Here is a 27,199-nt window from a genome sequence, read left to right as displayed (position 1 = left end):
GTGCCAGAATTCTACCAAATACCTAAAAAGCTTGATTCTTTTTCTTGTTTTTTTTTTTAAGAATAAAACTTGAGTCTGAGATTTTTGTTCATTTATTACAAAGGCACAAAAAGTGTTAAAGCCTCAGCTGATGTGATTTCTGTCTTCTGGGCTAAATGGAAGCCACCTCAGAAGATTTACAGCACTGCTCTCTCTCTAGTTCTCTATATCAGATAAGTGTGATTGCAGCAAATAGAGCTTTTAGAATAGTATCTCTGGCATCTCTTTAAAAATTTCTTGCTCTTAGGGAAAGTGCAATACCAGTCCCATCCGGTTGAAGATCAATCTTGTGTGCTCTGGAGAACAGACAGTTTTTCTTGCCTGTCAATATACTTCTCCAGTGGACAGTATTTTTCTAATACTCCAACACTGTTTCTTAATGTTGTGTGCTTTACTGCATTAAGCATTACTAAAAATACTTGCTTGCTTTTGTCTGGCTACTGCAATGTATCTTGTGAGGGTTTTCCTAGTAATTTTTATAGTTTTGCATGCCATAAATAAATATTTTTCACTTCAAGTCTGAGTGGGGATCTTTTATTTCTCTAACCATTTTCATTCCAGTCAGGTGCGTCTCACCTCTAATGCCTTTAAAGGTTTCTCTGACTCAAATGCTATGGCCTTTACATGGGAAGGGTTAATGGGAACCTGGTAAATACACACTTTTCTGTTGGTCATTCATACCCAGTCAAGTGTGAGAGAGGTGAAAAGCCATGTTGCTAGAGAATGACACTTGAACACTGGGGAAATAATGCTTGAAGGAAGGAAGAGCTGTCAATTCCCAGAATAGTACTTACTAAGAAAAAAAATTAAATCTTCCTTGCTTTGGCTGTTAGAATATGCCAGTATTATGTTAACAAAATCAAATATGTTGGCATAATCTGAATGCTTTGAAAAGTTTGGGTTTACAGTTCTGGTACCACCAATGACATAAAAGATCTGTTAAATAATCTTTGCAGCACTGAAGAAAAAACGCCACTTTTTCAACAAGTGAGGTTTAAAATGCAATCTTTTTTGCACAGAAAAAAATGTCACCAGTATGGTGACAGTAGGCAATAATCAGTCCTGGGCTTTTTCATATTTTCTGTCAAAATTTCTGTGCTGGGAAAAACATTTTCTCATTTTAAAAACTGAGTTACATGATTGCTGTTTATGAAAGGGCCTGTTTTAGAACATGAAGAAAAAATTCAGGAAGAGGCATTGGATTATAATTTTCTTTGGTAAAATTTCATTGGTGATAATTTATGACTAAATGTTTCATATCAGTATTAAAATAATGTTAATGTTTTAAATGAAGTGTACTTGATGCTGTATGGATGCTGAACAGTTGTCTTGAGCGTGTTTTGCTAAAATGTCTAAATAGATAGTAAACAACACATGCTACAGGTGGTTTTACTAAAAATTTTAATCATGCGTTTTTCAGCACTTCAGATATTTTTATTTTTTTTCCTTGGTGGCTGAGCAGGACTTTTTGAAGTTGTAGCAAATAGCCATGAATCCGAGGCTTGCCTGTTAAAACAACCAAACCTGAGACAGCTGCCTAAATAAGGGAGTTTTACACTTTACCAAAACATAAAAAGATTCAGCGGAATTTGAAAGTGCTTTGCGTTAAATTCCTGCTTTGAGGCTTAAGTAAAAGTTGCCTCATAACCTTATGTTGAGAATTGTATTGGTTTTCCTTTGGAAACCGTTTTAACCAGACTACATGTGTTTTTCATCACCGATGTAAATGTGTGATGCAACATGTTTTACCGTGCACCTTGGCTATAGCAGATACCTTACCTGGCTTAATTTTTACAAGAAATTAGAAGGACAAGTCCCCAGCAGGTTTGAACCCTCAGTCTTCAGATTAAGTTTTCCAGAATTCTCTTTCTGGTATGGGAAGATGAGTATTTGGAATAATTAGGACACTAGAACGACCTTCCTGGGTGTTTTTTTCAGGAATAAAAATAATCTTTTGGTAATTTTCAAAGTGAGGAAAGATTTTAATTGCAGTAAGAGACACTAGCGATGCAGTCAAATGTTAGCATCACAGGAGGGCATCTAGCATGTAATACTAGCTAGCAATATTAATACTGGAAGTTTAATATTTCTTTAGGATGCTTGCCAGAGAGAAACAATGAGGGTATACTCTTAAATACAAAGTTCACCAATCTGTAACCAGACTGCATCCTTTTTATCCTGACTCAGGTTAATTTGGCCATCCTGTGGGGACGGCAATGATTCTCACTTCTGCTAAGATTTGATTTTCCTACATCCTACTTTCTTCTGAAACAGAATTTCAGTTTCTGGTGCCTTTTCATCCTCTATTTTGTTATCTGTCATTGACACTTTCTTCTTTCTTTATGATAAACTTTTGCTGCTGCTCTTAGTGTTTATTCCTACTTTCCTGCTGTGCTTAAATCTTTCTGTCATTTCTTTCTTCCTCTAGAGAGCTTGGATATCCCAGAAGTTATGAGTTCTGCTAACTTCAGTCTACAGTTTAGTGAGAGATTCTTCTTCCCCATGCTAGCAGTTCATCACCCTCTCCTGAAGCGAGAGGTGATTTGTGTATGTGATAGAGGAAGTTCATCTTTCTCCCCTGCAGCTTTTAGACTCTCTAGGGATGTAAACTTCAAAAGGAGGGATTCTTTGCCAGAGAAGCATGTGGCAGTGGTGTGTAGTTATTACAAAAATATTTGCAAATCCCCAAACCTTCTTAATGTTCTAGTCAGTCTGTGAAATTTCTCTTTTGATTTCTCTCCACTCGTGTCAGCTGTGCAGGGTGACTGTAAAGATTTGACTGCTTCTTCCATAGTAAAGTGTCTGTGAGCAAAGACACTTGAGGTACACGAGGACCAGGATGCTGTCGTGGGGGGGTGCGGCACTCATCAGGCACAATAATCAATCAACAGTATGAAGATCTATCTTGAATGTTCTCTAAACTAATGCATTGACTATCTGACCTTGTCTCTCAGTCGGACAGTTCAAGAGCTTACTTTTCTAGATATAATGAAGGGACACGTTGATGAAAGAATTTTGCACTCCAGGATGCTGGTGATGGCAAAATTTGAGAATGACGCTTAACCTTATTACCTGGCTTCAAATCTGTCTGTGCTGAAGTTACTAATTTGTGCAATGTGCCACAATGGAGGGCAGGAGAATGAAAGCACCAGATTCATTTTTATGCGTGTTGCAGGTAGGCAGAAAATAAAACACAAGTAAATCAAAAGGTGTGTTTTATGGCACATCCTGTTAAAAATTAATAGTTTATCTGGTTCACCTTCAAGGAGTATTTAAACAGTAGGAGCCCAAGATATTACCTTCCTTGAGAATGTCTTCTAGTAAAAACTAAATTATCAAAATTTTAAGCTGCAGAAATTAATGTAGTTCTTTTTCTTCTTTCCACAGAATGCAGGAAAGCTGCTTCTGTTTGTTGATCTTGATGAAAGTTAATGCAGTAGATTGTTCATTACATATTTTATGATAAAATCCAAGCAGGTTTCGTACCCAGGATCATGAAAAATTCACTGCAGTAAATGACAGTGCAGAGACTGATTTGTCAAGCTTAATGATGTGCTACCATTGTGTGAGAGACACCCTTTAGTCTATTTAGATTTTATTAATACTGTTTGGGATATAAAGGTGTCTGTAAAAACAGCAGAACAGTTCCGAGGTTTTAATTTTTGTTTCTGTCTCCTCTCTTCCAGTTTTGTTTTCCTTTTTTCCCAAGCATCCTGAATTGCTTCTGGTAGTTCTTTTCCTCCACGTGGCCTGAATTTGGCATTTAGAGATAGTTACTATCTTAGGGCTTCATATGCACGTGAAAATGTTCTGTGCTTGTTTTTTTGAAATAGTTGGATGTGTCTGTTCTAACCTGGAGGTTTCTGCCTACGGTGAATTCTTTAATGTTCCTTTGGTAGATGAATGGAGATTGTAAATTCTAGTTGATGTCAAGAGCCACTAGTAGTGATAAGCTCTTCCGTTAGCACAGCTTGATCAAGAAGATATCTGTGCAGCACCATCAATTATTCACACACACACCACCCTCACCCCTCCCACACACACACCTCACACCTCCCCCCCAAAAAAATCACAAAATGTAAAACATGGATTCTCTGAAGAGCAGTAAGTTCCCATGGAGCAGTATCTTTGTCACATTAAGGTATTACGCTCGCTATCAAACTGATAGCCAGGAAAACAAATGCTGTTACTACAAATTGAGCAGCCGGTGATTAAAAACAGAATGTGCTTGGACTTCAAATAAACCTGTCATTAATCCTGTCAATATTGTTAACGTCTTTCACAGAAGAGCAAGAAATGTTGATGAAATCTTCAAGGTAAGACCCTGTAATGCAACTGTCAGGGTAAATCAGGATTTGGATGTGGGTGGCTTTTTGTTGGTGGTGATCATTTGGATTTTTATGTTTTTAAGTCTAGGTGGTGTCCCTGAAATTATGTGTCATCTTTGATATTGTAAAAAAGTATTTCCTTAGTGTGATAAAAAAGAGCTTCCACACAGCTCACTTTTCCTGAAACACTTCTATTCTTGCTGAAATCTCACTTGAATTAGGCTTTTCTTATGCAATTAAGAAACTACTGGTTAATCTATACAGCTAACTGCAATGCTTTTTTTCAATAAGAACTATTATGGTTTCATTACTGGCAAGTGCAATAAATACCCTTCTTAATGCTTTTTAGGTGAGTGCATTGTATATTAGGATTTACTTTTTTGTTACATCAGTAAAAGTTCTTGGTTTGTGATAATTCTTAATAACTTCCTGCATACTCACTCTTTTTTTCAGTGGATCTCTCTAAAACTCCTGTTGTCATGGTATGGTAAACCTCTGAAAGACTATGAACTCTGGGCATTGTGTCACGAGTGTTTATGTACTCTGCAGACCTGCATAGATTATCCAGGTATAGTCTTAATTATCTTAAAATATTTGGTTATTTATGCTCACGTTACTAATATTTTCTTTATTCTGTTGATGCAAAACATCTGGACTTTCATTTTGCATGCAGAAAAAATAATAGGCAATATTTCTAACTTCACTCTCTTAAATTGTGACTTAGAATCTTTACTCAAATGGGAGTTTTCTTCCATATATAGAAGAATTTCTTCTCTTTATTCTGAGTTTTGATGGCTTTTGCGGGGGAAACAAATCTTTATTACTTGAAGCAGTGAAACAAATTCTGTGTTTAGATGTTCTGGGGATGGAGGAACCACTGTGACTTTTAAGAAAAGCACTGGGGGCTAGTATCTTGAGAGCAGGAGGAAATAAGTTCTATATATATGTGAACGTAGAGGTTCCTCTCTTGCCTGGATTTCTTTATGACAAATGACTGACTCCTGACATATTTTTGAACATACAGGGCTTTGTCACTTTAAAGCACACAGGGTCTTGTCATGACATTACTACTTCATATTCCCTGTGCTTCAGTTTATAAAAGGATTATCAGAAGTCAACTTCTGGGAGACGAATGGGGAGCTCTCCTTTGACAGAATTGGAATATGTTGTATGCGACTTGGGAGAAGATCATCCTAAATTTCCATAGGCATTCTGTGCCTCATCCAGGCACAAATACAGGTTGGGCAGAGTATTGACTGGAGGGCAGCCCTGAGGAGAAGGATTTGGGAGTGCTCGTGGATGAGAGGCTTACCATGAGCCGGCAGTGCGCGCTGGCAGCCCAGAGAGCCCACCCCATCCTGGGCTGCATCAAAGAGGTGTGGCCAACAGGGCCAGGGAGGGGATTCTACCCCTCTGCTCTGCTCTGGTGAGACCCCACCTGGAGTGCTGTGTCCAGCTCTGGAGTCCTCAGCACAGGAAGGACATGGACCTGTTGGAACAGGTTCAGAGGAGGGGCATGAAAATGATCAGAGGGCTGGAGCACCTCTTCTATGCAGACAGATGCTGAGGGAGTTCGGGTTGTTCAGCCTGGAGAAGACTCTGGGGAGACCTTTTAGCAGCCTTCCAGTACCTAATGGGGGCCTTAGAGGAGAGATGGGGAGAGACTCTTTATCAGGAAATGTAGTGATAGGACAGGGGGTAATGGTTTTAAATTGAAAGAGGAGAGATTTAGATTAGATACTAGAAAGAAATTCTTTCCTGTGAGGGTGGTGAGAGCCTGGCCCAGGTTGCCCAGAGAAGCTGTGGCTGCCCCATCCCTGGAGGGGTTCAAGGCCAGGCTGGATGGGGCTTGGAGCAACCTGGTCTGGTGGGAGGTGTCCCTGCCCAGGGCAGGGGGGGTGGAACTCAACAATCTTTAAGGTCCCTTCCAACTCTAACCATTCTATGATTCTAATGTTGGTTTAGCTTATACTAATAATAAATCTGCAGCAGTTCTGATAAACAGAGCAAAGGTTCCTACCACCATCACCCTGCCTTTCCTTTTCCTTGATTAAAAAAGCCTGCTTCTGAGGGTTTGGACAGGGATGAGTTTGAAGTCTGTGACTGAATATAAACAATTGGATAGTAAGGTACAGAAAACTTACTGCATCTCTTTTGTTTTCAGCTTCTGTTATTTTTAGGTTTTATGATATAGAACTGTTAACAAGGAAGTTGGCCATAAATGGAGATTTCTGAGCACTTTAAGGAATGTTACCCTTAAAACTAAATATTTGATACCCCTTGCAACAAAAGAATTATTTCAGCCTCATAGCATGTTCCTAATGTATATGAAAGTTTCAAATAACTGCACATAATGACTCAGATTCTAATTTAATATGCATAGCCAGCCTCTGTTACCGTACTTACATGCACCCAGAATGCATAAGTCTTCAAAATACTAAAGACTGAGTTGTGATCTGAACTTTACATAGCCTGTAAAAGTGAACATAATGATACAAGCCACTAAATGGAAGGCACCTTACTTAAAATTCCATTTTTGACAGATAAAGCTACCTTGAATTTGAATGTTGTTTTCAGATCCCGAATATTTCTGCTAGAGGATTCTCTAGCTGTTCTGAGTATTTGTGCATTGTGGAATGAGTAACACTGGTGTTACTCCTTCAGTGTCCACACACATAAACACATAAGGTTCTCTCAGCATTCCTTTTGAATATTATTAATTTATTAAAGCTGAAGCTGATATCATATAAAGTGTTTTTTAAAATATCCTTTGACTTATTGGTAGAGTAAGGTTGGCAGCTGGTGAGTCGTGGATAAATATATGAAATGTGGAATAAATTGAATTATTTATTTGGACAGCCTTTTCCTCCAAATCCTTCCCTGATTACACTGTTTTCATTATCCTAAGCACGAATTATCTGGGTAAGAAAACATAGCCCCAAGCTAGCCTCTTCATGGTTTTTTGGGGGGCTTTTGTTTTTTTTTTAATTCAATCCTGCTACAAAAGTTGTTCGTACCCTGCATTGTCACTTCACTTATTTCCTCTCCTCTTAACAGAGGATGTGGCTTCCATGTTGCTCACAGGTGCTCTAGGGAGCCCATGTGAGAACTTGATGTGGTACTGAACTGGCGTGATGTGGTTTGTGTGAACTGTGGTGCAGATTCAGGGCCAGAGGCATTAACTCTTGAGAAGTGAAGCCAGTGAGCATGAGAAGTTCTAAAGGGAGCTACTTCTGCAGAAATAAGTAGTAAAGGTTCCCATTCAGGAAAGCTTTGCTTTTCAAGACATGTAATCCAGGTCCAGCTTAAATATTATTGAAGGTGGTAGGCAAGCCTTTTCTTACATTAAGCATGGTGAACAATTTAATGGCTGTAGATGTGTTTTGTATGGGTAACTACAAAAGCAAAACGATTATTTCCTTTTCTGCTTCCTTTATTCTTCTCTGTTAGACCTCTTCAGTTTATTATTTAATAATGAATTAATATTTGTTTTAGGCCCCTTTAATATTTTATTTCATAATTAATAAATTTAATGTTTTAACCTTTTTATTTAATTTAACGTAAGACACTATTTTCCTAGTACTCTGGTTTTAATAAGAAACCAGCGTATTTGATGGTAAACTACAAAGGCATGACTACATTGCTAGCCAGTTGGCTTATTATATTGAAACATGCTAAATTATAGCGTGCTTTGAAGATATCAGACACAGTCTCACCAAAAGTTTTTCATCATTGAATTTATATAACATGATTTCATTACCTTAATATCCTGAAGACCTCAGATCATTTAAAATAGTTAGAAGTCATCTATTTCTTTCCTAACTATGGAAAATTTCATGGCATTGCAAATACCAATCTCCGTAACACTTCATCAGTATGAGAATGTGTGTGATTATAACTATTGGTGCAAAACGGGACTCCATATCCTGTCCCACCTAGGGGAGTTCTGGATCTGGCCACATATGTCTCAGCTGTCTCTAGATAATAACCCTGTATTTTGGTGGGGTTAGTGGAGGGAAGACAGGAGAGATTAAATGCTTAAGATAAATTGGCCATCTTTTATTGGTACCTTGCAAGAAGACTAGAGTACATCTAGCTTGTTGTATTTCTTTTTTTGTTTTGTTCCTTTCGTGGCCTTCCTTTCTCTTTATACCCTTCCTGGGTATAAAGAGAATAAGCTTTCAGTATTCTAAACCCTCTTATTTATTTTGATCCCATTTTTATTTATTTTATTTATTGTGATCCCATTTTGGTTTACTTTCTCATCTTTGTTCTGAAAGAATTGCTTTGGGTGATTATGCATCTACTGTCTCTTTATTGGGTGTTGTCTGTTCAATCATTAGTGTTATTTAAAGCATCATTTAAATAATGCATGCCAGGGCTTGAGGGATGGGAGAGTAGTGATGACTCTTGCTCTCTCATTTGGGTTGATTTACAGGATACCAGGCCTGCTTGCGACAGCGGGGGGAAAGCCTACTACTACTGCTAGCAAAGCCTTGCAGTCCTTTCTCTCAGTGGCAGTGGGGGATGGTGATACATATGGTAGCAAAGACTAAAGAAGTAGTAATAGGGTGGCAGCTACAGAGGGGACGGAGCACGGTTGGGTGGGAAATAGGGCTCGTCCCCAAAAAAAGTGGCAGGACAAGTAGCCCAGCTAAAGTGCATCTACACAAATGCACACAGCATGGGCAACAAACAGGAGGAGCTGGAGGCCATTGTGCAGCAGGAAAGCGACGATGTAGTTGCTGTCACGGAAACGTGGTGGGATGAATCACATGACTGGAGTGCTGCAATGGATGGATACAAGCTCTTCAGAGGGACAGGCAACGAAGAAGAGGAGGAGGGGTGGCCCTGTATGTTAGGGAGGATTATGAATGTCTAGAACTTATTGAGGGCCATGGTAGAGTTGAGTGCCTATGGGTAAGAATCAGGGGGAGGACCAGTAAGGCTGATATTGTGGTGGGAGTCTGTTACAGACCACCCAACCAGGATGCAGAGGTAGATGAAATGTTCTGTAAGCAGCTGGCAGAGGTCTCAAGATCACTTGCGCTTGTCCTGGTGGGAGACTTCAACCTCCCAGATCTCAGCTGGGAACACAATACAGCAGAGAGGGAACAGTCTAGAAGGTTCCTGGAGTGTGTCGGGGATAACTTCCTGACACAGCTGGTGAGGGAGCCGACTAGGGAAGGAGCGCTGTTGGATCTGGTGTGTGTAAAGAGAGGAGGACTTGTGGGAGATGTGACAGTTGGAGGCCGTCTGGGGCAAAGTGACCACAAAATGATAAAGTTTTCAATTCTTAGGGAGGCAAGAAGAGGAACCAGCAGGACTGCCATCATGGACTTCCGGAGGGCAGACTTTGGTCTTTTCAAGAGTCTGCTCGACAGAGTCCCTTGGGAGGCAGCCCTGAAGGGGAAAAGCAGTCCAGGAAGGCTGGACGTTTTTCAAGGAAGAAGTCTTAAAAGCGCAGGCGCAGGCCGTCCCTCTGCGCAGTAAAGCGAGCCGTCGAGGGAAAAGACCGGCCTGGCTGAAAAAAGAGATAGGGTCACAGCTCAGGGAAAAAAAGAGAGTTTATGGCCTTTGGAAAAAAGGGCAGGCCACTCCGGAAGATTATAAAGGTGTAGCAAAGTTATGTAGGGAAAAGATTAGAAAGGCCAAAGCCCAGCTTGAACTGAATCTGGCCTTGGATGTTAAAAACAACAAAAAGAAATTCTATAAATATATTAGTAGCAAGAGGAGGACTCGGGACAGCCTCCATCCACTATTGGATATGGGAGGCAATGTAGTGACAAAGGATGAGGAGAAGGCTGAGGTACTCAATGCCTTTTTTGCCTCAGTCTTCAGTAATGGAGTAGGGTTTCCCCTGAGTACCCAGACCCCTGAGCTGGTAGATGAGGGCAGGGAGCAGAATGAAGCCCCTGTAATCCAAAGGGAAGCGGTGAGGGACCTGCTCCAGCACCGAGGCACAAACAAGTCTATGGGCCTAGATGGGATTCACCCGAGGGTACTGAGGGAGCTGGTGGAAGTGCTTGTGGAGCCACTCTCCATCATTTACCAGCAGTCCTGGCAAGCTGGGGAGGTCCCAGCTGACTGGCGTCTAGCAAATGTGACGCCCATCCACAAGAAGGGTGGGAAGGATGATTCGGGGAACTCCAGGCCTGTCAGTCTGACCTCAGTGCCTGGGAAGGCCATGGAACAGATCATCCTGAGTGCAGCGCATGAAGGACACCCAGGACATCCAGTTTTGGGCCCCACACCACAAAAAAGACATTGAGGTGCTGGAGTGGGTCCAGAGAAGGGCAACGGAGCTGGTGAGGGGTCTGGAGAATAAGTCTGATGAGGAGAGGCTGAGGGAGCTGGGGGGGTTCAGTCTGAAGAAGAGGAGGCTGAGGGGAGACCTACTCACGCTCTATATAACTATCTGAAGGGGGGGTGTAGAGAAGCGGGGGTTGGTCTCATCTACCAAGTCACAGGAGACAGGACAAGGGGAAATGGCCTCAAGTTGCGCCAGGGGATGTTTAGATTGGATATTAGGAACAATTTCTTCATGGAAAGGGTTATCCAGCATTGGAATGGGCTGCCCAGGGAAGTGGTTGAGGCACCATCCCTGGAGGTGTTCAAAAGACAGGTTGACATGGTCCTCAGGAGTATGGTTTAGTGATTGTTTTATCGCTTATTTCTTATTTATTTTTTTGTCAGAGTTAGGTTGACGGTTGGACTAGGTGATCTTTAAGGTCCCTATTTTTGGAATGATTAATTTATTTTTAGTAGTGTCAAATAGTTAGAAGAACAGATATTTATCATGTCTTGCCCTTTTGTGGCTTGTTTTACAGTGGTCTTATGTTTGGACTCTGTGCTGATTGACTGCCAAGGAAGTATGCTCTTTGCCTCTCCAAAATCTGAAGGTAAAGTTGTGCATAAGCATTGTGTGCTCTGCTTATTCTTCTTTTGTCAAGGAACGAAGAAGAAAGCAAATGTCTTACCTTTTCTTTCTGATTTCTTTTCTCATTTAGAATCTTGTGATATATTTTATTTAGCTCCTGAAATTGAAGAAGAGGATGTGGATACTGAGAAGGTAATATGACTAAACTCTTAGAAGATTCTGATAAAATATTTCTCGTTTCTCCCAGTATTTATTGGTTATCTGTAGGTTTTTTATGCATTGATCTTCCATAAAATTTGTTGCTTCTGAAAAATAATTTTGCCTTCCAAAATTATTAGAGTAACTGCCAAAAATCTATTAATTAGTAGTTTTCCATAAGGCTTCATTATGTTCAGTTTTTTAGCAATAAGACAGACTTCAAGGTCATGTTTTCATGTTCTGGAGGTCACACTAAGATCAGTATTTTAGACTGTCTAGGCTAAAGCCCAAACATTATTCTCATTTGGAAGTTTGGGTAAGAATACCACTGTCAGCATATTTTTCTATGAGAACATTAGGGATTATGTCTCTAACCAATACAGTTTTTCTAGAGCTTTTTGCTATAGATACAAGTCATAAAGACCTCTCAGATCAAAGATGATAAAAACATTACTAAATAGCAGGGGAGTATATGCATCCATTGTGCAACTGCATCTGAATTGCAAACTACCACAGTGATCTTCAGAGTAAGGAAAACAGAATTTATGGTACCTTTCTGGTATGTAAGAATCTTTTAATCTTTTAAATGCCTCCAGGGATGGTGCCTCAACCACTTCCCTGGGCAGCCTATTCTGATGCTGGATAACCCTTTCTGTGTAAACATTTTTCCTAATGTCAAATATAAAACCTCCCCATCGCAACTTGAGGCCATTTCCTCTTGTCCTGTGACTTGGGAGAAGAGACCAACTCCCACCTGGCTACACCCTCCTTTCAGGGAGTTGGAGAGAGTGAGAAGGTCGCCCCTCAGCCGCCTTTTCTCCAGGCTGAACCCCCCCAGCTCCCTCAGCCTCTCCTCATCAGACTTCTTCTCCAGACCCCTCACCAGCTCCGTTGCCCTTCTCTGGACCCGCTCCAGCACCTTGATGTCTTTTTTGTTGTGTGGGGTCCAAAACTGGACCCAGCCCTCAAGGTGGAGCCTCACCAGTGCCCAGGACAGGGGGATGATCACCTCCTGAGCCCTACTCCCCACGCTGTTCCTGACACAGGCCAGGATACCTTTGGCCTTCTTGGCCACCTGGGCACACTGCTGGCTCATGTTCAGCCGACAGTCGACCAACACCCCCAGGTCCTTTTCTGCCAGGCAGCTCCAGCCACTCTGCCCCCAGCCTGGAGCGCTGCAGGGGGTTGGTGTGACCCAAGGGCAGGACCTGGCACTTGGCCTTGTTTGAATCTTATCCCATTGGCCTTGGCCCATTGATCCAGCCTGTCCAGATCCTTCTGCAAAGCCTCTCTACCCTCCAGCAGGTCAACACTCCCACCCAGCTTGGTGTCACCTGCAAACTTACTGAGGGTGCATGCGATCCCCTCATCGAGATCATTGATAAAGATGTTAAAGAGAACGGGTCCCAGTACCCAGCCCTGTGGGACACCACTTGTGACCGGCCACCAACTGGATTTAACTCCATTCCCCACCACTCTCTGGGCCCGGCCTCCAGCCAGTTTTTAAGATTTGTAATACATGCTAACATAGATAAACTAAGCATTAAGTAGACTAAATCTGGCTCTGTCTGAAATTATAATTCTTCAAATAAAACAAGAAAGCTTGTGAAAATCAAGTACTTTTCAAGGTCCCTCATCATGGCAACCTCCATTGATCTAGCTACAGGTAGCACAATAATTGCTAAAATTAATATACAGTACCTCAGCCTTCTGATAGGTGTAATCTTCTCCGTAAAACAGGATTCGGACTGGCTAGCTTATAATTACTATGTGCCATTTACTTGCTGAATTATAAAGACCTTTTATGTAAATTGTAGCTTGCTGGGTTTTATGGTGGAACTCTAGGCTTGCGGCAAGCTAAGTTTTTGTATGAGAAAGGAATTCTTCACAATGGTTCTGAAACTACTTTTTTCCTGAATAATTTTCCTAGACAAAGGGTAAGACAAATTATGTCTTTTGCTGCAACAGTAGAAAATTAGCTACTGTTATTGGCCCTGCATATATAACAGCTAGTTTTTTAATTGGCCTGGGATCTTCATCAGCATCTTCAAAGCCCAAATGTGTTTTGTACTTGGCAGCTCTAGTAATGTTTTGTTACTGGTTTTTTTTTTGTGGGGAATGAGGGGAATTTTTCGTTTATTTGCTGGAATTGGTTTTGAAGAGGAAGCTTTTTTTGATCTGTTTACATCTTTCCTGTCTCTTACATTATACCAATAGGTCTGCATTTATGCTGTTGCTGCAGTTCTGTGGATGGCTGCAAAATATAGTCTTCCACCGAGTCACAAATTAGCATTGCCAAGAAAATTTAAAAAACTTCTTCTGGATATGGCAAGAAAAAACCCTGAAGAAAGACCTTCTCTAGCTGATGCAATTAAGGTTACTAGATTTAAGCAATTCCATGTGAAATCTAGTTGTGTCAAAGTCTCATTTTAGTGATTTGAATATTAAAATATTAATTTTTTTTTGTAATAAATTGATGTCTAATTAAATCGTAATGAATCATTTTTGGAGTTGATTTTGAAGTTATCTCCCTAGGGACACAGAGGGGTGTGTTTCTAATTTATATTGAAGTTGCCAGTAAAGGTACTCAGAATAGGTTCATAAGATTTCTTAATCTTAGATTACTTCTAATGGACTGCTTATCTTGCGTTTGTCCTTGTCCAAAAATAATTCACCTGGTTGAAAACTTATTTACTGACTTAAAATTGTGATTCTTTTTTTAGACATGCAATCATTATTTACTTGAACAAGGTATAAATAGCAAAAATATTTTGGCATTGTTGAATAAATCTGTCTTTAAGGTAAGAGTACCACGTTTTTAATTCTCTATGTTTCTTCAATTAATTCTGTAAATTGTATTCCAGTAAGATTTTGTTCCCTGCAAGTATGGTTAGATTTGTTTTCTTATTTTATTTTTTAAAATTTATTTTCAAGTAGTCAAAGAATAGCTTTTTTTCTGCTTTTTGCTGTTGGAGTGGTCAGTCACCAGATTTTGTTCCCTGGACTCCTCAATATGTATGGGTGAAGAATCAGTGACTTAATTTCATAATGTGTCTTTCATTTACCACTCCTCTTATCAGAACAGAAGACATTAATATGTAATTGTTGTGGTCTGTTTATGTTTCACATGTATGTATATAATGCACACATCATTCAGTCAATTCATAGACCTGACATTGTTCAAAACTTTGATTCCCTAAATGTTCTGATTTGAAACAGAGGGTTTTCAAGGTTTCCAAATAGTTCTACTAGTCAAGTTTTGTATGTCATTTGTTTTAATTCTCCACCTTGGCATGACTAGGTTGTTGCTTTGCAACATTCTCAGTTTGTATGGGTGTTTGATTTTTTTTTGAAGTAATGTGCTTTGAAAAAAAAAATGCTAATAAATTAAGTTTGTATTTCAATTGTTATTGTTAGGCTGTTGAGGAAGAAGTATTCTCATCTCAAGATCATGTTGCTTTTGAAATTAAAAATGAAAGACATGAAACGGACCCTTCAGAGTCAAGTCTAGGTAAGCAGTTAAACTCTGACATGTTTACTTTGTTTTGGTATTCTAAATGTAGTATTTAGAACTGTAGATCAGTTCTCCATGTAAGAATTTCTTAGTCAGGTACGCAATTTTTTTGTATCTAAATTGATTGTTACTGACCTTGCATTTATACTTTACGTATTGTTCATCTTTCTAACTGTGTTTTTGTTTTTAGGATTTGTGCCTGTTACCAGTGAAAGTAAACTTGTAGCAGTTAAAGGACCAGTACCACGCCATATTTCTCTGAATTGTGAGAAAGCTACATTACCTGTTGCATTCACGTCTCCTGCGACTCACTTTAAGCCTATTATTCTGGAACAAAATGAAAATAAAGCAAAGTTAGTATGTCCTAAAGTGGAACAAGCTAAACTTCATTGTTAAATGTACTTGAATTGTCCTCAAAAAAAAATTTTGGTTCCTTTTCAGAGAGGTTCGCGCATCAGTTTCTGAGCAATTAAAGAAAGAGACAAGAAAGAAAAAACATATGGACCACAACAAATCAAGATATATAGAAGACTCTAAAAACAGTCACGTAGTGGACACAGATGTTGTTGAAACTGTGCCTGAAATACCTGTATGTGCTTTACAAGTTCCAGACCACTCATCCCAGATATCTTCAGACAAGCAAAAGTCGGGCAATGCATTTACTTCTATAGTTAGGCTACCATCACCATCTGATTCCTCACATATTCTACAGCGAAAGAGCACTTCATCTGAAGTTTCTTCCAGCGCCTTAGCTTGTCCTACATCTCCTAGTTTTCTTCATATAAATAACATCATTCTCAAGCAGGACTCAGAGAAAAGAGTTTTGACGTTTGTACCAGTACATTTAGCTGTATCAGAGCAAATTTCAAATAAACCTATTCGTTCAAGAATCGCTTATGATTGCTCTCATAGTTTGCCAGTGCTACTTTCAAGTACTATTGCAAGTAATAAAGTGAGCACACAAACAGAAGATGATGCTTCCCTTCACAAAGTGCAAAACTGTGAGACTGCTAATACACAGAACACGTTTGATAAAAGTGACCCAGTTATTCAAACCAACTGCCAAGAAACAGAGTTTGCTACCAAGGTAGACAGTAATTGCACTGAACAAGGACACACACTGTGTACCTCAGTGAATCCAGACAATTCTCATCTCTTTGATGCTGAAGTCCTTCCTGAGCAGAACATAACAAGTGACGCTTTACTACGGGAAGTGGTTCATCTTATACAAGAGGAGTTTGCATTTGATGGCTATCTAGAAAACGGAGTTGAAGTTTTTGATATGGGTGTGTAAATTTTTTTCCTGTATATTATTATTATTGATGTGTAAGAATATTGTTATTAATGTCTTTTTTCCTCTCTCCTTTTGTTTCTTTTATTCTTTTTTTAAACAAGGTAACTTCATTTTAAATTTAAAGGAAATTAAGTTTGGTATGTTCTCTGATAAAATTCGTGAGAAGTTTTGTGACCTCTACTGGGATGAAAAATTACTGGAGAATCTCTATCAGGTAGTAAATGGAGAAAGACCTTCACGTTTATGGTAGGTGTGATTTTTCTTTCTTACAGTTCAATTTAATGCTTTTCTTCCTATTTGCTAGAAGCAGGAAAGGATGTGCTGCTTCTCTTAAGGTATCCTTACTTGTTTCCTGCCAACTGTTAATTTCATGGTCTATTAGATACTTCATGGCTTTCCCCATAGCAAATAGTGCTTAATGGCTAAGCATTTTCTGCTAAGCTGTCTGTAACTCCATCTTAGGATAGCTTAATAATGGGAACCTAATTCTGACCAATATTGATTTCAACCATTGGAGAGCTTTGTAGTGTTGTTAAAAGAGGCTGTTTAATCAGAAGTGAAATATATTGTTCTTACTGCTCAGTTTGTTTATTCTGTTTAATACTTTATACATCCCATTATTCTATTCACACCTAAGAACAACGAGATTAGTTTAGCTGGCAGTCTTTTTTAAGTAGCCTGTTAAATGAGAAAAGACCAGTTTAATGTATTTCTCATTTTTACTATTTCAACTTCAATGACATACCTATCTGAAAAATTAAAAAAGGCCATTCTTGTTTTGTTGCAGCCTCCAAATGTAGCATACTTACAAAAGCTCCTACTGAAGGCTATTGTAAACAGTAGTCAGTTTATATGTGGAAGTTATGTATGATTTTTTTTTCTCTCATTATCTGAAAGTACAAAGTGGAAGTTTTGACAAAGAATCTTGGTAGATACCAACTAGACAAACTTCAGTGTTAAAAGGTGTGTAATCCCTATAGCAAGTTTCAGAGAGGATAGACTATGAGCTCCAGACACCAGAACCTGACATGCTGGCCTATTTCCCATCTGGGCTGGGATTTTTAAGGAGCCATTGAAAACTGGTTGAAGGTTAGGCTCTTAAATCCCCAGAGCTGAATGTTAGGGCAATAGAAACTTGAGCTGTTCCAAAGGTCATCCTTTATATGCACTTTTGTTACAAAGTAAAGGTTTTGAAAGCGAGAGTGAAAAGGAAATTATCATTTATTATCCAGTATAAAAATGCAGGTCTATCTTTTAGATCACATGCAAGAACTGCCTGAGGATATCTCTAACACACTTCTTACTTTATATTCTTTAGACAAAGAATATAGCAGTTCTTAATTGTTACCTTCTTTGATTTAAGATTATGATTATTCTTATTAGGGATGACTTAGAGTCAAACTGTTATCCAGAGGTTGAATCATGAGTGAAAAATCCATTACAGTAATTTGCAGACTAAGTTATGCCTGGAGTTATACCTTTTGTTCCTGTGTTCTGATACTTCTGTTGCAATTTTGTCAAATGCTGTAAAGAAAAATCTCTGTATCTTACTCAGCATGCTTGAATATCCATTTGAACATTTTTTTCTTGTTATTTTAACAACTGAAACTGAACATGCAAATTTCAGGGGGTAGATAAATTCTATCATTTCACATACAGGGTAGAATCATTTCTAAGATCTCATTTTACTGATGTAAACATAAAAGTATATGAAACATTAATTTTTCCTAATCTTCTTGTATTTTCAGTATAACTGAGGCAGATGATTCAAAGTATGGGAATGTATTCCAAGCTCTGAAGAAATCTGATAGCTTTTTGGCAAGCAGTGATCAGAGAGAGGGTGAGAAAGGACTTCATGTTTCTAGATCTTTGTGTATGGTAGGAATCTATCAGACACAATTTTTGAGAGATTAGCATATTGAGTATATCTTCAGGAAAACACCCTAACACTTACAAATGTTCTCAGTCAATCTGAACATTGTCAAAGCCTTGGGGACCTGCTGTCTTTTATATGAAGCTTACATATGAACAGATGTCATTGAGCTGGGATGCTTCACTTTTACTTGCTTTTATTTACACAGATATGTCTGTTGAAAAATTTCCCAAATCCTACCTGCTACATGTGGTTCTCTTTTGTTCATCCAGTAGATATTCTGCTTTAAAGTAGGGAGAGGGAAGGGGGAGAGTCATACTGAGTCAGCTCCATACAACACAACAAGCTTAGCTAGGCAGAGAGAAGAGCTTTAGGAAATGTTTATGACTCCTTGAGTGTTACGGAAGAAATTGAGGATGGACTGAAGATGGCTGTGCGACAGATCTGGTCCTTCTTTCTTCACTTACCAGAATTAAAACAAAACTAGGCAGTAAAATAAATAAAAAGGCATTAAAATTTTAAAAATGGTATTGTCAATAAAACTGTTTACAAATTCTGAGGAAGAGAATTGTACAGAAATCTAGAAACTAATTGCTTTTGGATTTAAATGGTCATCCTTAACTATTCATCAAAAGGGTTTTCACAAACAGGTGGAAAATAATAGTCTTTACGTCTCTCCTAGGAATTTGTCCACTTCCCTGTTCTGTAGTGCCTTTTAAAGAAAGATAGCAAAATGAATAGTGAATCAAATTATTTCTTTATCAGGATAGTTTTGCCTTTTGATCACAAACTTGGTTACAGGACAGCATTTCAGGACAGTCATTGAGGTTATATTAGTGGATTGCTTATATGTACTTCTTCAGTGAGGGATTTGTGTTTTTCCTGGCACACTTTGTGATTGAAAGTTTACAAAATATTCTGTCAGTCAGTAACGGAACTCAAAACTGAGCTGGGACTGTTAAATCCCGTTATAATAACAAAACCATTACCCTTTCTAGGCTTGGTGTATTTATGGACAACTTGTATTTGGTTGCTCTTGTGTCCGTATTTAATTTCTTTTCATAGTTAGTTCATAGATAGTTCAGCCAAGTTTCAGCATTGAAACATGGTTACTTCTGTGGTTTGAGCAAAGGTAAACTGTGTGGTCTTTACAGAACAGCTCATACCCCTGTTTCTGCGTTGTTAACTTTTATGGCAAAACATAAATTTGTAAGTTTGCACTTGGGCTGCTGTCATTCTATGTTACAATTTTCCATTTTGGCTCAGAATTATTGCAGATGTAGAGCCAGACTGTCCCATGGGGTATGTGATTTCTTTGCACCAGTAATTTAGGTCTGTCTGACTCCAAGGTAGCACATCTAAGCCTTGAAGGATTGCTCAAGTGAAAAGGGAGACTTCTGGCAGGCGTAAAAACTCCTGTCAGTATCATACCAACCTTCGGCTGTCGCCTCAGTCCCTTAAGGTTGGTAGTGGCCGTTATAACTGCAGCGAGGTCCTGTCATAGCTCAAGGGAGTGAGTCCTGCAGGAGTAGAACATTTAAGATGTATGTCTCCTTTGGCTGTATCAAGTATTCCTGCCCTCCATGTATGGAATAAAGACTTAAAGACTTACGGATGGAAAAAGCCTCAAGAGCTAAGCTTTTTACTAAAGCATGCACTGGTCTGACATTTAGCTTTTGTTTGAAAGCTTCTGTACTTGCTTTGTTTAAATGCGTGTTGTGTATGCGCAGAAAGTATTTTGTAATTTTCAGAAATGTATTGCTGAACTATTGCTTAATAGTTCTGAAATGTCTTCAACCTTCATCATTTTACAATGTGTAGTTGAGAAAAAGGAAGCACAGAGCCAAAATAAGCATCTAACACCATTGTTAGAGCACATGGGTATTCTCATAACTGCATTTTGTATGTGTGGTGTTTAAGTTCAACAAAGCATGCATGGCAGCAAATGACCATTCTTTCTTTCCCACTCCCTACACCCTCTTTAGGAGAAGGGGAAGCAGCCTTTGGTGGGAAGGCTGAGCCTATGATAAATGCATCATTAGCTGAAATGGATTTTGATGAGTCACCTTTGGATAATTTCAAAAAGGAATTGAGGCTGCGGAATGCTATCCCTATAGAGAAAGAGGGACAATGTTTACAAGGCAACGGCTGTTGTATTGGTCCAGGCCTTGCAGAAGAAACTATAGAGCCAGAGGAAGAGACCGTGATAAAGATAGCTGGAAACAGCTACCTTGTGTCTCCCAGTCTACCTGAATTTCATGGCTGTAGTCCTGGTTGGAGCAGTGCATTTTATGGAGCTGAATGTTTTGATTCAGAAGTTCATGGTTACATGAAGAAACTTGGAGAGCAGAAACCCAGTGAGTCACAAAATGTAGGTGCTAAAAAAGTGGTAAGTACATTGATTTAAAATCATTAAAGTACCTCTTTACTTGCTGGTTAAAAGTATGATAATATTTATCGTGTTATAGTGAGTTGAAATCCCCTTTCTTCTTTTAAGTACTGACTCTTAAGTGTTTTTAAATCCTTAGAATTTGTGATGTCTTATCAATAAATCAAGGTGAGAGTAGCTTTCCAAAATAAAGAACGTTGATGTGAAATTGATAACCACTGAATTGCAACCCATCTTCTCTTGCTGAAATTGACCAGAAAAGTACTCTCTGCCGCATGCGCCAGCCCCTCGGTGGGAATCTTATAGAAAAGAGCTCAGAATGGCCATGGCTGGCGTGTGTCACAGGCTCTCAAGAGGTCCTTCCTGTCATGTGCTCTGAGCCCCTTTCCTCGGTCACAGTGAATTCCCTGATAGTTTCTTACCATTTGCCATCAGAATGGCAGTTACTTGCTCATATCTTCTCTTGGAGATGGCTGGTCATCATAATGAGTGTAGCCTTCTGCCTTATAAGCATCCTGGGGGTATAGAGTGAACTTGGGTAGGGAGGTGGGTTGGTTTAGATTTGCAAGGTCTTCCATTCCCTTAAAGATCATATTGATCACATTTGCTTAATTTTTATGTTTGTGTGTCTCACAAGCTTCAGTTTGTAAATATTTTTGCAAATACTTCAAGTTGAAAGTCACAGAGTAATAATAATATATGAAACTGTAGAAATCCATATAGTTGGAACTGATTCATGGGAAGGGAATGGAAAAATTGAAGTAAATGGGTTATTAATACTGGTTATTAATACCTATTTGTATAGGGACACCTGGAATCTTTGTGTCCCTGAGAATGGTTAGTTGTCTAGTTTGTGTATCCTTATTGATTCTGCCAAGTATATGTTTAATAAAGATGAAGTGGGAGTTGCACTGCTCTTCTGGATTTCCTTACTATGTCGAATTTGTTGCTTTAAGTGAGCATGACATAGTAGAACTGAACAGTTGAGAACACAGTCTAGACATTTTTGTTTCCAGGTAGCCAGTTTATTTCCCAATGAATCTATTTACATTCATTTTTTGTGAAGCACTATGACCTCACTTCAGTTTTCAGTAAAAAACATAACTATTTTTCTGTTATTAAGCAAGTTAAAGCCTGAATCATTGATGATATTCTACTTGTTTTTTTGCTTCTTAATGTTCAGATTTAAGTCTGTAGGAGAAAATAGCATGAGAAACCTCAGCTACTATTGATTTGTAAAAAAAAATGCATTAAAAAAAATTAAAATTGTTTTCAGGACTGTCATTCTCAAAAATTTACATATACTCAAAAATTCCTGTTTCTAATCTTATAGGGCTGTTTAATCCTATGTAAACATGCCAGCTAGAGAAAAATTGGCTTGCATAATCTCACTTGAAAGACTAATTCTTGACTGAAGAACAGATTTTCACAAGTGAGGAGTTTTCATAAGCATCTAGATTTTTCTGTTTCAACAGGCTGTTTTTTACTTTGAGATTTTTACAGTCTACTCAGCAATTTAGTTTGATTCAAAGGATTAATTACCTCTAAGTAATTGGCAATTGTTTTCCCTATTTAACAGGCGTACAACAAAAATGAAGCAAGATTTATGGTGCTTACAGTCTGCTTTGGATTTTGCTTATGAAAATAATGCATACTATTATACATTGCTGCTATTTGCCATAATGCATAAAAACCTGGCTAACCAACCAACCATACAAGTGGCTGGGGGGTGAAATAGTCATGAGGTATCTCTGTAGATAATTGTATTGCATTTGTGCCCAGTACATTCCACTGGCAGAAGATTACTATTGATACAAAGCACAATTTGTTCAATTTAGCAATTAGTAAACAATACATTTAGAGAGCAAGAGAATGCACATTCCAATAGCTGAAGAAGGTGCATACTACTCTGAGGATAGGGGAACTAAACTTTCTTGTGCTATCTAAAATTAGTGTGAAATCTTAAAAGCTGGACAAAAATTAGGCTCAAATCTTATTCTGTCTCAGTAATGCAGAAATAATGTCTGTGTTCTGGACTGTTTATGAGGCCAGGTGGACAAACAGGAATAAAATAATTATTTGCAGACAATAAAATTATGGTATTTTATATGTGGTCTTCCTAATTTGTGAGATCTCTTTGCGTCCAAGTAACAAGGAATACAATTATGAACTGTCATCTTTGATTATGAAGTCAAATTCAGTTTGTATTCCACCATTTTCTGCAAAGAAGGTTATCTGAAGATTAAGTACTCTTGTACAGCAGAGCAATGTTTTGAATGCATTGCAAAAGAAAAGTTGTACTGTTTATATAAAAAGTCTTAGGGTACTAGAATAGTCAGGTACATAATCTTAAAAATATTTTTAATAATATTGTCCTAATGTTCTTTCATATTTTTTATTAAAAATGCTTTTTAGGTGTCTTGTTACTACAAATTCAACAGAGGACAGTTGATCAGCCACTCTTTGGTCTCGTGACTATTTTTATTACTTTCACTACCATTGCATCAACAACTTTAATATTTCTGCTGGCATTATTACAAACACCGACTTTCTGTGAAACCCAGCGTCTTCCAAATGTATTTAAAATAAAAACTTACAGAATCATAATGCTCCAGTTGCAGCAATCTTGAACATTTAACCTGAGCAAAGAAAACTTTCCTAAAATTCTGCTGGTTTTCCAAATTCCATCAGTCATGACAATTTCTGAAACAAACTATTAGCAATATTGTTGAAACAAGATGAGCTGTTACAAGTTTTAACTGGTCAATATATATAAGAAAGGGAAAAAATACGAAACTGAAATGTTTTTTTCTGCTGTTGTGGCATTCAGGAGACAATGATTCTTAGCTGGAAGACAGTCAATTATCAACATGTAGATGATGAGCATCTCTACCCAACTTCTTTCTACTGTCTTTTTGCTAGCTGATTCATCAAACCAAACAGTATGAATCAACTGTGAAAGTGTGCAGCATAATTTTAATCTCCATACCAGCAACTGACAAAAAGCAGTTTATGTCTCACTTTGATCAATATGGATGTTGCTGGTATTGTTGATAGGGAATTTATAATGATTTAGTATTTATAAGTCCTCATGTATTGTTGAACTCAGATGTAGCCAACAGCTGTATTTGTACAGCAAAGTGTTCTCAGATAGTTTTAGTTGATAATATGAGTGTTTATGCGTGTTATACTTTGCATACCTGTTGTTTAGAAAATAAATGTGGTATTAATTATTGTCATTTATGAAGTGTTAACACTCTTAATGTGTAAGCAATGAGTAAGGGCTGCACACATTTGATGCACTGTCTAAACCAAAATAGTGAGAAAATAAAATAGACTCAACGTGAAAATTAACATGAGTTTTCTGCCAAAGTAGAAATTCAAAAAAGTTAATTATTCTAGTAGTCAACTTCACACTGTAAAATCTAGGGGAGAAAATGCATGTCTCATACCCAGTCCAGGAGGAGTACAAAGCCTAAAGGCTTGTCAGTGGCTGTTTTGAGCAGGAAGGTTATTTGAGTTGCTGGAGGGAAGTTCTGCCTCTCTTGCAGGGTCTCTGTTTGTCTCCACCCTATCCCTCCCTGTTTAAGTCATCTGTTAACCAGTTTTATTTCAGAAACCAGCTCCTTGATTAGCTATAAGCAAGTCTTCATTGTCTAGCAAGGATTATATCAGTCTACTTTTTGCCTCAGGTCTCTGGCAGAATCAGCAGTAAAATTGAGCTGATTCTATAGCTCTGCAGTAAAGCATGCTAAAGCGGTGTTTAGGACTTGCTACTTCAAAGAGTGACTATTTAAAGATATTTTGACATTGGAGCTTGACTATGTTTGTCCTGACTTAGTGGCACTACCCTTTCATAGGGATAGGTCTGCTTGGTCCATTCAGGTCTAGTCTGCAACTGGAACTGAGTCCTGAGGGGGAGTCTAGCCACACAACTTAGAGTTTTGGAGACACATACATCTCACTAATACACATATCTCTCCAATGAAAATATTCATATGATTCAAATGTTTATTTACCCATCTTCTAAAACTAAATGCAATTCAGTATATTTTTTTTCATTTACCTTTAAGTAGGTTTGAAAACATGTGGAATTGGAGTACCTCTGAGTGCCAGAAACATCTATTTATGACAAAATTAAATATTCCATCATAAAAATAATTAACTTTTCTATTTTTCTACTGGAACATGTTGGAAATTGTCTTTAGATAAGTTGTGCTTTAATAAGATGCAAAAAGTGAAACATTTATTACATGAATGATAAGATTAATCAAGCTACTATGGTTCAGAAAAAAATGGTAAGACATACTCTTATGTTTGGAAGGAATATGAAATAGATAGCATAAAAAAAAAAATATTTACGGATGAAGGTGTCAAATGTCAAATGCTTTACTGTGTAGGTGCTTATCAGATAATTCATTAAGGTTCTTAAAGTTAGCAAAATTTTTCTACATTTTTCTAAATTTAGAAAAGTTAGTCTTCAAGCAAGTATATGTCCCCTGTCTCACATCACCTTTAGAGCAGGCGCCACTAATTTTGCACCCTCATACAGAGCACGTCCAGGCAAACCAAAGCAGTCCTTGCAGCAGAGCAACAAGGGAAAGCAGTTACCAAGCCTGCCATGTCTCTGGGCAATGTCTAAGTCTGCCCTCACAATGAGAAAAGCTTGTTTTCTAAAGTCCTGTAAGCTGGCATCTGTTCTCTTGCAGCTCAGAGCCTTCACCCTCAGCCTTTGCGCACACCAGGTGTCAGTTATCTCCCAGACCTCATAAGTTACTTGTGAGAGTCTCCACCAAACTTTGGTGCACCCAAGTTGTGACTAGGAGGTTTCTAGTGCAAGTTTTACATATTCTGGCCAGTTTTCACTTTCCCATTTATTTTCTCCTTTCCTTTCCCATCTGTCAGTATTCCGCATCCTTTGGTGGAGCGACCCTTCAGCATGTAAAAAACCTATGCTTTGAGGACAGATTGAAATTTGCAATTTTCCCAAGTAAGCAATGTCACTCTATCATTACTTTGTTCCCTAGTGTAAAGGATCATCTATAGAAAAGTGCCCTGACAAATCAGATGTACTTCAGAGGGATCAGAAGAATTGAACATACAGCTTCAACAAAAATGTTTATATTCTACACCTACCTAAAATGTCATAGAATAGGCTGAGAATTTGCTACTGACTTGATTGCTACTCACCTGAAATTATTCAGGGGACAAACCACTTCTGTCCATCAGATTCCAAATGTCAGAAAATGGCCACCCTTTCTGTGTACATATTCTCTTTATCAACTTAGTTTCACTTCAGTTGATGAAACAAAAACAAACCTTTAAGTAAAAGCAAGCAGTTTCCAATTCAGAATGTGGACAATGGCTTTTCTGTGCTTTCACTGTTCTCTATGACGCCTATTTAGTGGTAAGTCTTTTAAAAATCCACAGGGCTTTTGTGACTTGCTGCTAATGAACTATGTTGTTAAGCCTTTTGAGCATTTCTGAAAAACAGTGACAGGTTTTTCTCAAATTAATTTCTAGTAAGTCCATCCCATTAAAGCTAACCTATTTACCAATCTGTTGTTTGATACAGTAGCTCTGAGCTGTGTGTTTTCTGATCACTCTGCTTGTGGGAGTTCGATCTGCTGCGTTCGGTGAACTTATTCCATTTGAAATGCTGTTTCATGTAACTGGGTCACTGGTGGTTAACTTAGGACTCAAGTGCAAAAGCCACTACTTTTATAAAACATAACACACATCACGTTTGTTTCATAATAAATCAGAAGCTGAACCCAAGTTGGATGGCCTATTTTCATTGGTTGAGAAAATAATGAAACCTTTGATATGCAAACAAATATACATGTTTACATTAAATTTGATATTATGGTGAAAAGCCTAATATACTTTCATTTCTATCCATTGCTTAAGTTATATATTTCATAGAAATTTAGTGTATTTTTTCAATTATATAAAATGCATAAATATATGTAACTTGAACTTCAAAATTAATATGACCTTTATTTATTGAGCAGCTCTCCTGTCTAGCTTCTGACCTGGTTGCATAATATAATGTAATTATACTTGTTTGGAAGCCATTGCTTTCAGTCAAGCATTCAGTTCTTGCTGCAAATATAGGTCAGCTGCTTATAGGTCAGAGCATTTCTGGGGTCTGCACCTTGATTTTAGAACACATCATTTTTAATTCTAGATGACTTCTGAGTGTTGAAAACAACCAGATAAGTGTAACTATAACTAAAAGCAAATTTATATAAACGGATGCAGACAGACTTCAGTGGGGTCTCACTATACACAAACCAGCTCCACTTTTTAGCTTGCAGAGCTGTGGCATAACTAGTGCTTTTCTGGGGACAGGTGATGCCTGCTGAAACTTGCCTGTAAGCACAGGTGTAAAAAGTAGTTTTTCCTGGTTAATATCATGTTCTTTTCTGTTTGGATGTTGTTTTTTTATACAAAATAATTCTCTTTTAAACCGGTTTCCTACTAGAACCTTGCACGTACCATTCTGATTAGAATCCTTTTTCTCTTTAAATAGGAACTAGAACAATTGCTAATGATGGAGACGAAAAATTACAGAAAGACCATAAAGTTTTACCAGAAACTATTGCAGAAAGAAAGAAGCAGCAAAGGTAAGATTACAGCAACTTTCCAGTAATGATATGGGTGCATTTTCATAGAATTGTC

The 27,199-nt window shown here is 38.3% G+C and overlaps 1 protein-coding gene across 4 annotated transcripts in view; it reads left to right on the top strand.

Moving 5' to 3' along the window:
- The window catches only part of KNDC1 (kinase non-catalytic C-lobe domain (KIND) containing 1), a 75,811-nt gene that overhangs the window by 38,906 nt on the left and 9,706 nt on the right, over positions 1 to 27,199 (top strand). For 3 of the 4 annotated variants that reach the window (XM_014959776.1, XM_014959768.1, XM_014959753.1), the window contains exons 7-18: positions 4,821 to 4,935; positions 11,198 to 11,269; positions 11,378 to 11,439; positions 13,663 to 13,821; positions 14,169 to 14,246; positions 14,863 to 14,956; positions 15,150 to 15,312; positions 15,401 to 16,245; positions 16,355 to 16,499; positions 18,002 to 18,093; positions 20,112 to 20,515; positions 27,051 to 27,144. In XM_014959776.1, coding sequence (XP_014815262.1) covers positions 4,821 to 4,935; positions 11,198 to 11,269; positions 11,378 to 11,439; positions 13,663 to 13,821; positions 14,169 to 14,246; positions 14,863 to 14,956; positions 15,150 to 15,312; positions 15,401 to 16,245; positions 16,355 to 16,499; positions 18,002 to 18,093; positions 20,112 to 20,515; positions 27,051 to 27,144 — 2,323 coding nt within the window. The remainder of the gene's footprint in view (positions 1 to 4,820; positions 4,936 to 11,197; positions 11,270 to 11,377; positions 11,440 to 13,662; positions 13,822 to 14,168; positions 14,247 to 14,862; positions 14,957 to 15,149; positions 15,313 to 15,400; positions 16,246 to 16,354; positions 16,500 to 18,001; positions 18,094 to 20,111; positions 20,516 to 27,050; positions 27,145 to 27,199) is intronic. The other variant, XM_014959760.1, reaches the window with a different exon arrangement.

Source organism: Calidris pugnax, unplaced genomic scaffold, assembly GCF_001431845.1.
Source record: "Calidris pugnax isolate Ruff unplaced genomic scaffold, ASM143184v1 scaffold4, whole genome shotgun sequence".
Lineage (NCBI taxonomy): Eukaryota > Metazoa > Chordata > Aves > Charadriiformes > Scolopacidae > Calidris > Calidris pugnax.
The sequence above is the reverse complement of the archived record's forward strand: the minus strand, read 5'-3'. Positions and strand labels throughout refer to the sequence as shown.